We start from the raw sequence: 16,908 nt of genomic DNA on the forward strand, positions 1-16,908 counted from the left end.
CCAATTACCAAATAATGTGATGATAACATTAACTATCAATTGTCTTTTTGAGTCCTAAGACAGCAGGAACCTCACGTCTCCACTATAGAGCCTATATTTCCCCCAGTCCTGGAACCTTAGGATAGGGTCCACTTCCCTGCATGCCTCTCCCAATCCATATCAAATAATATTGTATCTGCCAATCGCAACCTAATCAACGCAACAATTGCCACCTCAACATGCTTCAGCTCAGACTGTGTCCAGAGACTTCAGGTGTGGAATGACAACCCTTCAGCTTCATTACTCAGGTGAGACCTTTCCTTTCATAGTATTCTCTAATTCCATCCCAGGTGGATCACTTTCTAACAAAGTCCCAAAACCTAGATATAGACCGGGTTCTGTGAGTGAGAGCATATGTTCACACGTATCCATAAACTAGTGCAAAATATATACCTGAAAGCAGAAGTACACTAGAGTTTGCAGTGAGTAACCCCCCCCCCCAACACTTCCTCTCCACTATTCCAACCTTTGGGTCCATGATTGTTCAACAATTTGTTTGGCTTTGTATGTTAACACTCTTTTCAGCCACCAGGTTTCAGATGCCATCAGGATGCTGGCCAGGCTTCCCTGGACTGAAGACCCCACCAATGTGTCCTGGAGCTTAGCTTCCCCAGAGACCCACCCTACTAGGGAAAGAGAGAGGCAGACTGGGAGTATGGACTGACCAGTCAACGTCCATGTTCAGCGGGGAAGCAATTACAGAAGCCAAACCTTCCACCTTCTGCAACCCACAAGACCATGGGTCCATGCTCCCAGAGGGATAGAGAATGGGAAAGCTATCAGGGGAGGGGATGGGATATGGAGATTAGGTGGTGGGAATTGTGTGGAGTTGTACCCCTCCTACCCTATGGTTTTGTTAATTTTTCCTTTCTTAAATAAAAAATAAATTAAAAAAAAAAAGAAAAAGAGGCAACTGCACAAAAAGAAAAAAAAGTCAGAGCATGTTGGAATCATGCTGATAAATACCTCTATGGTCCATCTTATCACCATACTAATGACAAGTTACAAACTTTAAATGATGTTGATAATCGTGAAATGTACTTACATCACTGAGACAGGACTGGATGTGATTGAATCGCCTTGAGTGAGTTGGTATGGACTTTAAGATCTGGTTACTATTGTAAACACCAATAATAGTTGTACTATAGTAAGAAATGCCAGGTGTTACAAAATTTTCAGCTGGCAGAATATTGGACAAACTTGAATCTATTAAGTACTAGAAACTATAAAAGAAAAGACAGGGGACCCTTGAGAAATTTGTGCATAATAAGAAGTGTTATATTCTAGGAAGACCAGGGACATCATATAGCAGTTGAGCTCTAGCCTTGCATGCATGAGACCATACAGGCCCCAAATTCAATCTCTAGTCACACCATATGTCAGAGTTGAACAGTGCTCTAGTTCTTCTCTTAAAAATATATTTAATATATTATTTTTATACATAGTATATCTATAATATATATATTTAGCTATTATATATAATATTTTACATTTATATAACATAAACATCTTAAGAATTACCTTCTAATGGAAAAATGGCTGGAATTGTAGGTGACTTTCTGATTTCAACATCTTCAACAGATGGCATTTTCATTTCTCTTTCTATCACTCATTTATAAATGGATCTGCTAATGTTAATAGGACCCCACAGAAATGTAGACATTTGAATTTCCTGTAAATTATAATTCAGAAAAAAGAGTACTTCTTTCTATTCTTATTTCTTTTCCTTAAATGAAGTCCTTAGAGGGCAGGGTCTCTGTGGCACTTGATCTGTTAAAAGAATGAGACTTTGGAGAAAAGCAGGAACTACCAAAAACAAGCAGAAAGGGCAGAGCATCTGTGTCTTCCACCAGGGGTCAGTAAAACTTTTATAACACTCAGAGGAGACTTAGTTAAGGTAAACATCTTTGCCATCATTGGCCACTCAGAAACATCCACTAAGAAGATGTCCTGTCCTTGGAAACTGCAACTTATCCCTATTCCAAATTGTTAAACACATACCAAAGACACAACACACACACACAGAGACACACACACACAGAGACACACACACACACACACACACACACACACCCCAACCCATTGGACTATGTAAAGCATCAAAGTAAACATCACAGAGAAAAATACCAGTTTATCAAGCACTAGAAGTAGCACTGTCACAAGAATTCTCAATATAAATGTGCAGTTTTGATAACCACTAAGGCAAGTTATTCTCCCTAATTAGCAATCACAAATTAATTGTCCAGTCACTTGTGCTTATTGACTTGTGTCTGATTATCATGGTTTCTATATCATGAGTATGGGACTTAATGTTTCTCTTCTGGCCTGTAAGTTTGGCTTCTGATAGTTGTTACTGTGGGGCATATTGGCTTTGAACAACATATATATATATATATATATATATATATATATATATATATATATATATATATATATGAATGATATAAACTTGACTCCCTGCTTCCCTTTTGACCTTCAGTTAGAGTGCTGTTAAATATGTTAATTAAAAGAAGTGTAAATTAACCAAATTACTCCCCTGTTTAAAATGCTGCAAATGCTAACTAACCCCCTTGCCTCAACTACCATAACCATCAACAGCAAAGACCTGCAAAAGACCCCCAACACTTAACCTGGACTATAGTGGCAGGGTATGCTAAAGTTCCTGCAGCTTTTGCTGATGCTACAGCTCAGTGGTTCTCAAAGTGTGTTCTCTGAAACTACAGCATCAGCACTGTCTGGGAAATAGCTCAAAATGCAAATTCTATGGTGATAGTTCAGATCTACTAAATGAGAAACTCTGAGGTGAACCCCAACTAACTATCAAGTGATCCTAAAGCCCGCTAAAGTTTGGAAGCTACTGACCTCTCTAATTCTGTAAACTCACTTCTGCCTCAGGACCTTAGAATTTGCTGGATGCTTTGTCTGGTATACTCTTCCCAAGAACAGAATCTCAGTAATAGTGCCTCAGCTGAAAATTTAGCTCTCACATGCCTGGTTTGAGCCCTGGCACATACGGGAGGAGTGCTACCACACCAGGAGGAGCTCTGGCAGTGTGGTCTCTGTCTTTCCCTCCCACTGCCATATATATATTTGAATATGTGAATGAAGAATCTACCCAGGAATTTTGAAATCACACATGCACAAGGTCCCAATGCTGCCCCCCCCCAAAGTGAAAGAAAGGAAGAAAGAAAGAAAGAGAGAAAGAAAATGGAAAAAAAGCCAGGTCAGCTCTTCAAAGAAATTTTCTCTGAATGGCAAAATAGCTCACTTGTATAATGTGCTACTTTGCCATGTGTGCAGACTAGGTTCATGTCTGACACCCATGGCACCGAAGGAAATTTGGTTCTGTTGTCTTTTTTTACTCTCTCTCTTTAATATTTATTTATTCATTGCTTGATAGGAACAGAGAGGAATTGAGAAGGGAGAGGAGAGAGACAGAGAGACAACTGAGGCCCTGCTTCACCACTCATGAAGCTTTCCCCCTGCAGGTAGGGACCAGGGTCTTGAACCCCGGTCCTTGTGCACTGTAATGTGTACATTTAACCAGGTGCGTCACTGCCTGATCCCCCCTTTTTTTTAACTCTCTTACCCTCTCCCTCTGTGCCTCAAAAAATTAAATTAAATTAAAAGAAAATAATGGAAAAGAAAAGAAAGAAAAAAATAGATATTCACAGATCATTCAATTTAAAGTGAGTCATTAAGAACCTTGTGAGAAGACTATAGACATAATGCACTCAAAGAACTAGGGTTAGGAATTGACCACTACCTGGTAAAATTTCCTATGTTTCATCCCTTGTTAGTTTTCTTGCTGGACTCTTCTATGGAGGCCTGACAGTCTGTTTGTTTTTAATATTTTATTAGTGATTTAAAAAATTATAAAATAATAGGATTATAATTCCACATCATTTGACCACCAGAGTTCTGTGTTCCTATCCCTTACCACTGGAAACTGCAATAGTTCATCCAAGGTCAATCTATCCATATAGGTTTTTTTGTTTGTTTGTTTGTTTGTTTGTTTTTGCCCATTTTTCTTTTCTTAATATTTATTTATTCCCTTTTGTTGCCCTTGTTGTTTTATTGTTATAGTTATTATTGATGTCATCATTGTTGGATAGGACAGAGAGAAATGGAGAGAGGAGGGGAAGATAGAGAGGGGGAGAGAAAGACAGACAGACATCTGCAGACCTGCTTCACCGCCTGTGAAGTGACTCCCCTGCAGGTGGGGAGCTAGGGGCTCGAACTGGGATCCTTACGCCGGTCCTTGTGCTTTGCGCCATCTGCACGTAACCCGCTGCGCTACGGCCTGACTCCCTTGCCATTTTTCTATACTACTGCCTTCACTTGCTTTCTAAACCAGACCTACATCTACTTCTAATCTGAATGTTCTTCCTTTTCCCTCCCCTTTAAGATAAGCTAAACCATGCCTGACTTCTGGTGTTTTCCAGCTTTGATTTCTTTTCACTCATGGTATAAAAACAAAGATTCGGTAGCGCCTCAGGTTAAGTGGACTTGGCGCAAAGTGCAAGGACCAGCTTAAGGACCCCGGTTTGAGCTCCCGGCTCCCCACCTGTGAAGCAATGGAGTCGCTTCACAGGCGATGAAGCAGGTATGCAGGTGTCTATCTTTCTCTCCCTCTCTCTGTCTTCCCCTCCTCACTCCATTTGTCTCTGGCTATCCAACAACGACGACATCAATAATAATAACTACAACAACAATAAAAAACAACAAGGGCAACAAAAGGGAAAATAAACAAGTAAATATATATATATATAAAACCACAAAGATTCCTGGTGAAAACATTTCAGGTTCCAGTAGAATTGGGGTTCACAGCTCTTTGGTCATCTTCTCCTATCTTTTCTCCCTCTGGAAATATGGACCAAAATTCTTTTTGGTGTGCAGAAGGAGTTCTAGCTTCTGTAATTGCTTCTTCACTGGACCTAAACATTGGCAAGTCAATCCATACTTCTATACTATCTCTATTTTCCCCTAGTAGGATAGGCCTCTGGAAAGGTGAGGTCATTTGTCCAGGGAGGCCAGGATAAAACTGTAGTGGCATCCAGAACTTTGTGGCTGAAAGCAGTAAAATATTAAACAGGACCAAATGTTTAATAAACAGGAACCAAAAAATAGAAATAGAGTAGATGAGAATAGGGACATTAGTGTAAAAAGGAAAAAAAACATCAAGTTTTAGGCCTGTTCCTAAGGGCTTATAACTTTAGTAATTTTTGCTTAGCTTGATAGTTAACATGGATGTGGACTAGAAATGTTGTCTGGGAGGATGGTATCAGAGTTGAGAGTAGAGCTTGAAAGCTAGATTAGGGCAGAGAGTAGCTCCAAAACTTGGAAAAAAAAAAAAAAAAGAAATACAATTAACTGTTTACCACATCAATTTGATCTGGGGCATATATATATATCACAGTCATGGTCACAACCTTCTAGGTTATACTCTTTACGGACAAACCTTACCATTACTAGTTTATAGTGAGGTTAAGGTCCTGGATAAATCTACAAATGGGCTTATGATGACATTCCTGATGGAAGTGACCAGTGATGGTGAAGAGAGGGATCTGTTAGAGGTCTAGGCCCATAGTATCTATGGGGAAATACAAGGATTCTCTGACTAGGGCCCCAAGTAATGAGGTGGGCTGGTATTGCCCCAAATTTTGGCAGTTAAAGAACTTGAAGTATTAACTCACCCCCTCCTGCCCACCATACCCCCAGAGGAATAAAGAATAGTGAACCTTCCAGTGGAGAGGATGGGATATGGCACTCTGGTGGTGGGAATTGTATGGAATTGTACCCCTCTTATCCCACAATCTTGTCAATCATTATTAAATCACTAATGAAAAAAAATCTGAACAAAAAAGAAAAAATAGGTAAATAAAACAAATAACTATTTGAAAAAAATAAGAACAAAGACAGGCTTAATCACAGTTAGCAAATAACACTGGGTCGTGCACAGGATAAAGATGAGACTAAGGAGAAAGCAGGTCTGCCAAGTACATAGAAATGAATACCCTAGCCCCTGAAAGTGGGAAATGGAGACAGCCACTTCGGTTTCTCACTGCCAAAAGACCTCACTGATCTTGCTGTTTGAGAGTTGTCAGAGTTCCATGTATCCTTTCAACTATACCCAAATTTAAGTGAATTGGAAACATGTGAGCTGTAACTAAAGCAGTAATAATCATTTCTCTCCGACAGCTGTAAGCTATTGCTAATTTTTTTCACTATCCTAAATAAAACTAATGGACATTTCAAAAAAAGTAAATAAATCCCCCCCTGACATATTATAATACTGATTTATAACAGTATAAGATAATAGGAGCATAGATTCACACTCCTCCCTACAAAGGTCTGTGTCCCCTCCCCACGCCCTATGATAACCACCACAGTTGTCCCACATATGAGCGAAAACATTCTATAGTTGTCCTTTACCTCCTTGCTTACTTCATCAAACATAATCTCCTCTAGTTCCATCCATTTTTTAATTTCAAAAGACATAATATTATCTTTTTATTTTTTTATTACTGAGTAGTACTCCATTGAGTATATTCCTTTTATATTTCCATCTTGAATGAGAGACTCAGTTCCAATTGGGAGATATTTTTCATGACTTCTGTCTTTTCAAGCATGATCAGACACCGGGTAAAGTCAAATTTTAGTAATTCACTCTCTATTCATATCAGAAGCAGCTCCTTCTAGGTGTCAAGATGGTTTGGTTTTGGGGACTTGTGTGTAAGACAGACAGGTTTCCTGCTGTCAGGGAACCACTCTTACAGTGAAGATATAGACAGAAAATGGGCAAAATGAACAAAATATATTTTAGTTAATCAGAAGGAATAGGAGAGGAAAGTAATCATAGGGAGATGCAATGATGATTCTTTAACAAGGGTTTCTTTGGTTGGAATTTGAAAGGTGGAACTTGGGCAAAAATATTACACATACATTACAATTTATGGTTGAAAAATTCAAAGAGGTTGTCAAGAAAAAAGTTATTAAGTCTCACCTTTAAGAAGAGAGAAGCAGTGGTCCAGGAGGTGGCACAGTGGATAAAACATTGGATTCTTAACCATGAGGTCCTGAGTTAAGTTCCCGGCAACACATGTACCAGAATGTCATCTGGTTCTTCTCTCTTTCTCTCTCTCTCTCTCTTTCCTATCTTCCTCATGAATAAATAAATAAATTCTTAAGAAGAAAGAAGAGAAAAGCAAGGTTCAGAAAGTTTAGGCCACATGCCTAAAGTGATAGTAAACGACAGGTCTGGATTCTGAGTCCATATTGCCTCTGATTTAAAAAAAAAAAAATCTTTATTTATTTTTTGGATAGAAACAGCCAGAAATTGAGAAGGAAGAGGGTGCTAGAGAGGGAGAGAGACAGACAGACACCTGCAGCCCTGCTTCACCATTCATGAAGTTCTCCCTCTTGCAGGTGGGGACCAGGGGTTTGAACCTGGGTCCTTGAACACTGTAGTGTGGGCCCTTAACCAGGTGAGCCACCACCTGGCCCCTGCCTCTGATTTTTAGTACCAAAGGTTTTCTTCTTTTTTCCCTCCCTCTCTCTCTCTCTCTCTCTCTCTCTCTCTCTCTCATGGAATGTGAGAATAGAGCAGAGTAACTCGAGTGTAGGATGAGAGATTTAGCAAAGGTTAGGCAAGGCAAGACATGTGCCAGGGTAGGAAGGGAATTCAAAAGATCAAGTGAAGTGTATGGCTTCTTCTAAGGTCGCTCTGACAATTGGTCAGACAGGGAGGCTGTGTATACCACAATCCCAACTTTCAATAGGGACTGATCTCAGTGGAAGAATTCTTGCCATGGATGGCTGTTCACAGGAACCTCAGTTGCCAGTGAGGTGGAAATGGGGTGTGCCCTGAGTCACATGTGTTTTCTATCATTGGATTTATCTGCATCCATGCAGTTGTATTTGGAAGATAACAGAATCCCTAGCCTTTCCCAGGTCTCTCCAAATTGTACGGAGAGGCAGAGAAGTCAGATCTGAAAAAATACCTTATCTTTGGCAGCCAGAAAGAGAAAGGTTTCAGAAATGCACAGTAGTGTCCACCCATGCCTCTTTCCCCTTATATTAAAGCAGATCTGAAACAACAAATGTCTAAAAATTTCCACTCAGTCATTTCACCCAGCCTTGTTATAACCCAGCCCTACATCCACACACCCCTGGAGATTTTTGCAGTTTGAGGGAAGTTGGGAAGCCTTAAACTCTCAGTCACTCCCATAATAAACAATCACAAAACAGCTTGCTGCCCTAGGCAACTGTTTGTCCAGCTTGGCCAGGTCCTGAGACTCCAACTAAGGAAGAAGGTAGGAGGTGTTCTCTGTAAAGCAAAATTTAAGATTTGAGGCCAAGCTCTGACCATAAACACTGTCAGGGGATTCACATATCTTTGTGTCCCTAAAGGCCTTTTAGAAGGATTGCAGGCCATATGAGTTGTCCAAGGATGTTGCTTAGGGGTATGGGGTTAGGGGTGTGGAAGGACAATTGAAGGACTAACCATCTTGCACTAATTGTAAATAGGCTCATTTCCTGCTTCAAGCTTTTCCTTCCACAGCTGGGTGGGTTGACTTGCAGCAGTCAGACATCCCTAAGAAACATCTTAAAAAGGAAGATCACATCACTTTAGGGACCGGGACTAGCTCAAATTAACAGATTTCTTTCAGCCATTAGTGGAATCTCCCCCCCAACCCCCGCCTTCGGGGGGGGGGGGAGGGTGAGAGGCGAGAGAAAGGCGGGGGGGGGGGGGGAGGCAGAGAGACAGAGACAGAGACCAGTCCCACAGTGATTAAATCTCTTGGAAGTTTTCTACACAACAGACAAGGGGTTTCCAGAAGAAGGAAGCGCACCCCCACCACCCCAGGTAAAGAACATTGAGGTGTTTTCCTCCCAGCACACAGTAATTTCTCGACTGTCATATATTTCCTCTTTATTCTTGGGGACTGCAGTCCCTTATTGGGAGAAAGGCAGAAAAAAAAAAAAAAAAAGGCTGGGGTATATAATGAAGAACAAGGTTCTGGTATGAAATGCTTGGTTGGAAATAAAAACAGTCTTGGACCTCGAGGGTCATGGTGTGTGGATAGGGAGCCTTCCCTCTGGTCGGCGGTCGCTTTCTATGAAGTCTTTTTTCATTTCTTCCTACTGCTCCATTTTCAAACCTCGTTTTTCCTGGAACCCGCACACAGACACACACACACCTCGCCTCCCACTCGGAAGGAGGGAGAGGCGTTTCCTGCAAGCTTCAGGGGAGGGGGGGCTGCACTCTCCTAGATGCCCCATCTGTATGCACAGCTGGTCCCGGGTTCCTCCGGACGGCAGCGCGGCCAGGCCGGGAACCCCGCCCCCGACACGCCGACGGGACCTTGGGGGTTTCCAAGGGGGCGGCCCCGCTCTGTGCCCGCCACTGCCAGAGACCTAGCCCGCGCTCCCTGCGCCCCTAGCGCTCTGTCGGCGCCTTGGCTCGCGACCGGAGCTTATGAATGGGCGCAGCGGAAGCACCGCCCACCCCGGACGTGACGCCTGACCAATGGCAGCGCGGGCTGCGTGGATGGATGAGGTCAGCGCTGTCGTGTCGGGAATGGAATGTGTAAGTGTAACATTCAGAACCGGGTAACATTCGGCGAGCGGACGCGGCGCGCGGCGGGGATCGCGCGGGGCCCTGCGAAGCGCCGCTCGGGGCCGGCACTGCCCGCCGGGGAGGACGCGCCGCCCGCCCGCCGCCACCCGCAGCCTCCAGCCCGGCCGCCGCGCGTCCCGGGGGCCGGCCCGGCCAGCGCTGGAGTAAACACCGGCGGAGAAGATCTCAGAGCCGCTGCAGAAAGGAATAAAGAGACATGCAGGGATTTGTGAGGTTACGGCGCCCCGGCTGCAAGATGCACTAGAGCCGGCTGGAACCCGGGGAACCCGCTGACTTGTTGGAAACCCGGAGTGCTCTCTGCACGCGAGTGTGGATGAGTTGAAGTTGCCTTCCCGGGGGCTCGTTTTGCACGCTGCCGAGAGAGGAATACGAGAGACAAGGACATCACTTCTTCGTCTTGCCATTGATTGGGCATCGGGAGCTTTTTTTTTTTTTTTTTTTTTTCCCTCCTCTCTCTCCCCCTCTCTTTCTTTTCCTCCGTCTTGTTGCATGCAAGAAAATTACAGTCCACGGCTCGCCGCCGCCTTGGGTGCGAAATATTCAGCCCCGCTCTTTCCCTTTTCCCATTGTGCAACCCAAAGATGAAAGACCGAAGGGGAGAAAGTTAAGGAAATCGCCCACATGCGCTGGATCAGTCCACGGCTTGGGGAAAGGCATCCAGAGAAGGTGGGAGCGGAGAGTTTGAAGTCTTTACAGGCGGGAAGATGGCGGACTGGAGCTGAAAGTGTTGATTGGGAAACTTGGGTGATTCTTGTGTTTATTTACAATTCTCTTGACCCAGGCAGGACACATGCAGGCCAAAAAACGCTATTTCATCCTGCTCTCAGCCGGCTCTTGTCTCGCCCTTTTGTTTTATTTCGGAGGCTTGCAGTTTAGGGCATCGAGGAGCCACAGCCGGAGAGAAGAGCACAGCGGTCGGAATGGCTTGCACCACCCGAGTCCGGATCATTTCTGGCCCCGCTTCCCGGACGCTTTGCGCCCCTTCATTCCTTGGGATCACTTGGAAAACGAGGATCCCAGCGTGCACATTTCCCCGCGGCAGAAGCGAGACGCCAACTCGAGCGTCTACAAAGGCAAGAAGTGCCGCATGGAGTCCTGCTTCGATTTCACCCTTTGCAAGAAAAACGGCTTCAAAGTCTACGTATACCCGCAGCAGAAAGGAGAGAAAATCGCTGAAAGTTACCAAAACATTCTAGCGGCAATCGAGGGCTCTAGGTTCTACACCTCGGACCCCAGCCAGGCGTGCCTCTTTGTCCTGAGTCTGGATACTTTAGACAGAGACCAATTGTCACCTCAGTACGTGCACAATTTGAGATCCAAAGTGCAGAGTCTTCACTTGTGGAACAATGGTAGGAATCATTTAATTTTTAATTTATATTCCGGCACTTGGCCTGACTATACCGAGGACGTGGGGTTTGACATCGGACAGGCGATGCTGGCCAAAGCCAGTATCAGTACTGAAAACTTCCGACCCAACTTTGATGTTTCTATTCCCCTCTTTTCGAAGGATCATCCCAGGACAGGAGGGGAGAGGGGGTTTTTGAAGTTTAACACCATCCCTCCTCTCAGGAAATACATGCTGGTCTTTAAGGGGAAGAGGTACCTGACAGGGATAGGGTCAGACACCAGGAATGCCTTATATCACGTCCACAACGGGGAGGATGTCCTGCTCCTCACCACCTGCAAGCATGGCAAAGACTGGCAAAAGCACAAGGATTCTCGCTGTGACAGAGACAACACCGAGTATGAGAAGTAAGTGACTGGCCTGAAGGGTCTTTGCAGGTCGCCCTTGGGCCCTGCCTGGGTCCAGGTGTGAGGTTGGGGAATGGTACGGAGGCCTTGCCCAGCTCTGTCCTCTTTCTGGTTTTGAAACTGAGCAATCTGCTTCATGTGTGTAGCTAGAAGCTGCAGGTCCTTGGGGCTGTGGATTATGAGCTCCTCCAGTCAAAGGAAAAGAAGTCTGGAGCACTTCCTAAGCCAACCAGGCAACAGTGTCTCAGTCTTGCTTGGAAAACCTTGAGGGTAAAGTGTCCCCTGCAAGGGTGTGGATTCTGTCCTAAGTTTGGAAACTTCTTTACCAGTGGATGTGATAAGCAGTTTGTGAGAGGGTTTGGGTACTATCCCTGAAGTCTCTGAATCCACTCAGAGTGTGATCTCTCAGGATTGATGTATTGAGCAGCTGCTTTACCGTATCTCAAAGTAAACTTTTCTATGAGGTTTAAATTTGTGTTACCAATGCAAGTGTTTCAATTTTAGCTGCTAAACTTTCCATACCTTATGCCTCATAGCATTGGCATTTGTGATGAAGGGGGACTGTACGCTCTGCTTCCTGATCATTCATTCATTCATTCATGTATGTCTGTTCTTTTGTCTGAGTCCGATCTGCTTCCTAGGTGAAGCAGTTTTTAAATTCTGGCCCTCAGTCCCACTGTGGTAAAGTCCAGTTGCTAATTTAGATTTCCTTTCCTTTTGTCTTTACTATTTGCATGTAAATGGAAGACTGTTACTCTTTGAATGGCTGAGGTGCCTCCTAACCCTCTGTTGGGGAGGCAAGTTTTGCCTAGTTGCTAAGTAACTGAGTTGGGTGCTTTGTAGCCCTTAACTTTTCTATTTCTCTACCAGTTACAGTATCTGCTGCACACTAGACTAAGGTCACAGTTATTGTTCCCAAAGAAGTCTTAACCTGGTCTAGGAGGTCAGTTCTGTAGCTGATGGGGGTCAGCCTCCCCAACTCACTTATGTCTGGCTGTTAAGAATTAGTGAGCTTCTTACAGTGCATTTCCACCTTAAGCCAGTTAAAAACCAGAGCAGCCTTGTGCTATCCAGGGAAGGGAAGGGAAGCTCTCAGCTGAGTACAAGAGGAACTGGCCGAGGTTGACAGATTTTGCAATTGATTCATGAAATGCAGAATAGGGGAAATGCTTCACAAACCTGATTGCAACAGGAAGGGGGTATGGTGGGGAAGCAACCCTGAAATGAAAGGTTTGATTGTTGTCTGTGGATTTCTTCAGACACTTGGGCCTCTGTAGGAGTGATTAGTAGGGAAATCAAAGTTCTCTGATACTTGATCATAGACAGTGAAAGAGAAAGTCATAAAATACTTGGATTCCCCAACCTCAACACCACTTGCTTTTCAAGTGTAAGAAAAAACTAATGTAGGCTCAACTATGAACATAGTTATATGATTGTTGGGTGCAATTGCAATGGCTTTATTATTTCTCCTTACAAAAGGAACAGACTGGTTAGTAATGAACTGCTTTGTTTACATGGCATTTACATTAACCTATTCCTGTGAGTACTTGAGAGAAAAAATGCTTATAGACTTTCAGGAATTTCTTTGTCTGCCTTATAATAGAGTAACTGGAGATGGAGTCTAACCTTTCAATGTCTTCTAAAGCAATCTTAGCACAATTTGTAGGCTCATGGTGTTCTTCTTTTTTTTTATATAGGTGCCAGGATTACAATCTTTCCTTAGGGAATGAATTATACATTCATTTGAAAACACTGTATTCAACTGTATTCTTCTTTTCAAAATAAATACTGAATCTCTACATTCTCTGCTTGAGGTTTTTTTTTTTTCTTTTCTTTTTTCTTTTTCTTTTTCTTCTTTTTCCTCATTGGCAATGAAGGAAAGCAGGCGGATTTCCTAGAGACTTTTAATTTTTGCTAATTAAATTTAATTAATTTTTGTCCTCTTTGAGATTGGGCCAAGAAATCTGACACCTACATCCTTGCTTTCATTTTATGTTTAAAGACCACAAGGGGTCAGGATCTCAGGATTGTGTCTCCTTAGAAAAGTGGCATTTAGTTAGGAAAGGAAGTTTGATTTCTCCCAGGCAGGAATTTCTTTAACAGAATCACTCCTGGATTTTCTTCATTTCCCTTCTTTGCATTCCTTTTACCCTAACCTTGTTTAATACAACAGCCTGCTGCAGCAAAATTGTTGTATTAATCAGCCCGCTCTTCTAGGAGTTCTAGCATATTTCTTTCATTGGGTTATTAGAACTCTTTATCTTTTGAGAGATGATGCTTGCAAACATTACTGCTTTTTCCTATTGACTTTGGAGTGCATTATGATGAATGAACCTTGAAATGTGGTGAGAACACTCATGCATAACAAGCAATGCTTGTGGTGCTTTCAAGTTGGAGCTACTACTTATACTGATGTTTTCTGAAAGGTAGCCTTGCAGAGGTGAGCTGCAGAACTCCTCAGCCCACATGCTAATGTATCCAGGGCTTTAGAGAGGGACTTAATGTAGAAGGTAGAATTAGGCTACAGAGGCCATCTAAGTTTGACCATGTGACTTTGATTCTTCACTTAAAGCATTGGTTTACTCATTTGTGCTATGGGTTTGGGCAGCTTCTGGAGCGTTGTAGACATTCATTTGGTAATGGCATAGAAAAACACGATAATTTTTCACCTAGTTCTTTATTAGGAAACACCTCTGATAAGACTTCCATTTAACTTACTGCCAGGAGCATCCACTTAGAAGTTTGCTGTGGACTTATGGTGTCTGATAATTAGAGTGAAATTTTATGGCCTCATGATACTATAGCTAGGGGTCTATAGAATAAATAGAATTGTAGTAATACAGAGTTGCTTTTAGTGATATTCAACCTGATGCAGCCATAAGGTTTTATTACTGGGGTAAAGGACTTCCATCTCACCTGGGCTTTTGTGACAATGAGACATTTATTATAAAAGTCATGAAATGAAGGGAAAATGCTTTTCTTTTTTAATATAGCTATATTTTTGCCCCAGCCATCCAGGGTTATATGAAAACATACATCTTCTGACATCGATAATTAATTTTCCTCAGTTACATATATTAACAGGTGGATGACAACAGTTGAGATAAGTCACCTCAGTGATTAGATGGTTGGAAATGACACTTTAGAGAATTTCTTTTTTATATTCTTTGAGCTTACTTTGTATCATTATAGAATCACTGTAGTTTTGCATGAACTTTATAGTTCAAATCTCTTCAAAGGGCATTACTATGAAACTTTAAATTCGGCTTTCTGAAATAGAAGAAAGGAAATGAGAGGTAGCTTCTCTCTTTGACCCCCTCTAAGAAAAGCAGTGGTGAATATTTTAAGCAGCCTTTTGGGAACAGGCAGGATCCTGTCTAGATTTTAATATCCCCTGTGTTTTCTGAAACTGTATCTCACTCACAGTCCAGGCATTTTGAAGGGTCTTGAAGCTAAGTGGTCATTCAGCTTCCAGCATCCTCATTTTGCAGATGTGAAAATGGAAGAATAAAAATGTTTAAGAGACTTGCTTTTAAGATCAAAAAGCAACAGAGGCAACTTTAGAGTGCAAGCCTTTTAATTTCTTTCCCTTGACCTATTAGTTGTCCATCATTAGTTAAAGACACACTTGATAGTTCTCAAGACATTAGGATATCTTTATTGATGGTGCTTCTGAAGGCAATTTATTTTGGAATCCCTTGGGAGGCTAATGAAATGTTGGAAACCCCCCCCAAAAAAAAAGACATAAATATGCAATTTGGCATGGGGTTTTAGGGATGCAACAGTCTTGGGGGCTGGGTGGTAGTGCACTTTTTTGAGAGCACATGTTACACAAATTCAAGCCCCCAGTTTCCAGCTGCAGGGGGAAAGCTCTGTGAGTGGTGAAGCAGTGTTGCAGGTCTCTCTCTTTCTCCTTCTCTGTCACTACGGTCTCTCTCAATTTCTGGCTGTCTCTGTCAAATAAATAAAAGATAATACAAAAAAGGAATTTATTTAAAAAAAAAAAAAGGAATGCAACAAACGGTCTCTACCAAGGGCATGCTCAGTTTTTTTCAGCTCCTGCACTAAAGTTTACATTTTGCTTTTCCTTTATTTTTTAATATTTATTCCCTTTTGTTGCCCTTGTTCTATTGTTGTTATTATTATTGTTGTTATTGATGTCATTGTTATTGGATAGGACAGAGAGAAATGGAGAGAAGAGGAGAAGACAGAGAGGGGGAGAGAGACAGACACCTGCAGAACTGCTTTACTGCTTGTGAAGCAATTCCCCTGCAGGTGGGGAGCTAGGGGCTTGAACCAGGATCCCTACGCTAGTCCTTGCACTTTGCGCCACCTGCGCTTAACCTGCTGCACTACTGCCTGACTCCCTGCTTTTCCTTTCTTTTAAACAATTAGAAGAGTAAATCCCTGGTGCTGTTTTGTCTAAGTAGGATTATTTTTTTTGACCTTTCAGTTAGGTTCCAAAGGGCTCAGGGGATAGGCCTTGAATGAGCTGATAAGTTCACTTCAGATGCATTTATAGTGAAAAAGAAAATATGCACAAGGCAAGTGGTAATTTTAATTGCTTGCCTATTCTCCTTATCATGAAATATATCCACAGAAACCATGAGCAGGTTCCTGATCCTGCAATGAATCTTTGGTGAATGTTTTCCTTCTCCAGAATTAAAAAAGGTGGAGAGTGTGATCCTTAGGTTTTGAATTTTCAGTGTGCAATATTAGCACCTTCCCCCCCCCCCCCCGAGGGTTTAGGAAAGGATGAGAGCATTTCTAAAATAAACCACATAAACACAGCCCTGTGCAAAATCATGAAGCTGGCAATTGTGTCTCCTGGTGTTCAGGTTCTGGTCTCTCTGTTCTCCCTTTCTCACCTCCATCAGAATTTATTTTCTGGAGAGCACCTGAGAACATCACTTCCAAGAATTCCCTGAATAATGATTGGGGTGTTATGTATGACATCTAGGCATAGTTGCATTTTCAGTGAGTCCATTTCAACAAGTGGTGAATTAGAGTGGAATCTGTGACCTAAGCTAGGAGCCTACAGGATTTATTTATTTATTTATTTATTTATTTATTTATTTTGCCTCTAGGGTTATTGCTGGGCCTTGGTGCCTGCACCATGAGACAGCCATCTCCCCCCACACCCCACAAATTGTTATTGTTGCTGTTGTTGCTGGATAAGACAGAGAGAAATTGAGAGAGGAGGAGAAGACAGGAGGAGAGAAAGATAGATACCTGCAGACCTTCTTCACTACTTGTGAAATGTCTTCCCTGCAGGTTGAGAGCCACTGGCTTGAACTGGGATCCCTGCATGGATCCTTTCGCTTCACACTATGTGTGCTTAACCCAGTGTGCCACCGCCCAGCCCTCAAGCTACAGAATTTTATAGTAATGACAATGACTGGTTACTTCAACTTAGGCAGATCTCATCTCTGGTTCTCCTGACTGTCATGGCATCTTTGGATGACACAGGAGTG

At 42.6% G+C, this 16,908-nt stretch overlaps 1 protein-coding gene across 2 annotated transcripts in view; it reads left to right on the forward strand.

Moving 5' to 3' along the window:
- The first annotated feature begins 9,598 nt into the window (after positions 1-9,598).
- EXT1 (exostosin glycosyltransferase 1) overlaps positions 9,599-16,908 on the forward strand; it is a 351,759-nt gene continuing 344,449 nt past the window's right edge. Inside the window, exon 1 of one of the 2 annotated variants that reach the window (XM_060195721.1) lies at positions 9,599-11,434. In XM_060195721.1, coding sequence (XP_060051704.1) covers positions 10,473-11,434 — 962 coding nt within the window. In that variant the 5' untranslated portion in view covers positions 9,599-10,472. The remainder of the gene's footprint in view (positions 11,435-16,908) is intronic. The other variant, XM_007516650.3, reaches the window with a different exon arrangement.

Source organism: Erinaceus europaeus, chromosome 1 (genome assembly GCF_950295315.1).
Source record: "Erinaceus europaeus chromosome 1, mEriEur2.1, whole genome shotgun sequence".
NCBI lineage: Eukaryota > Metazoa > Chordata > Mammalia > Eulipotyphla > Erinaceidae > Erinaceus > Erinaceus europaeus.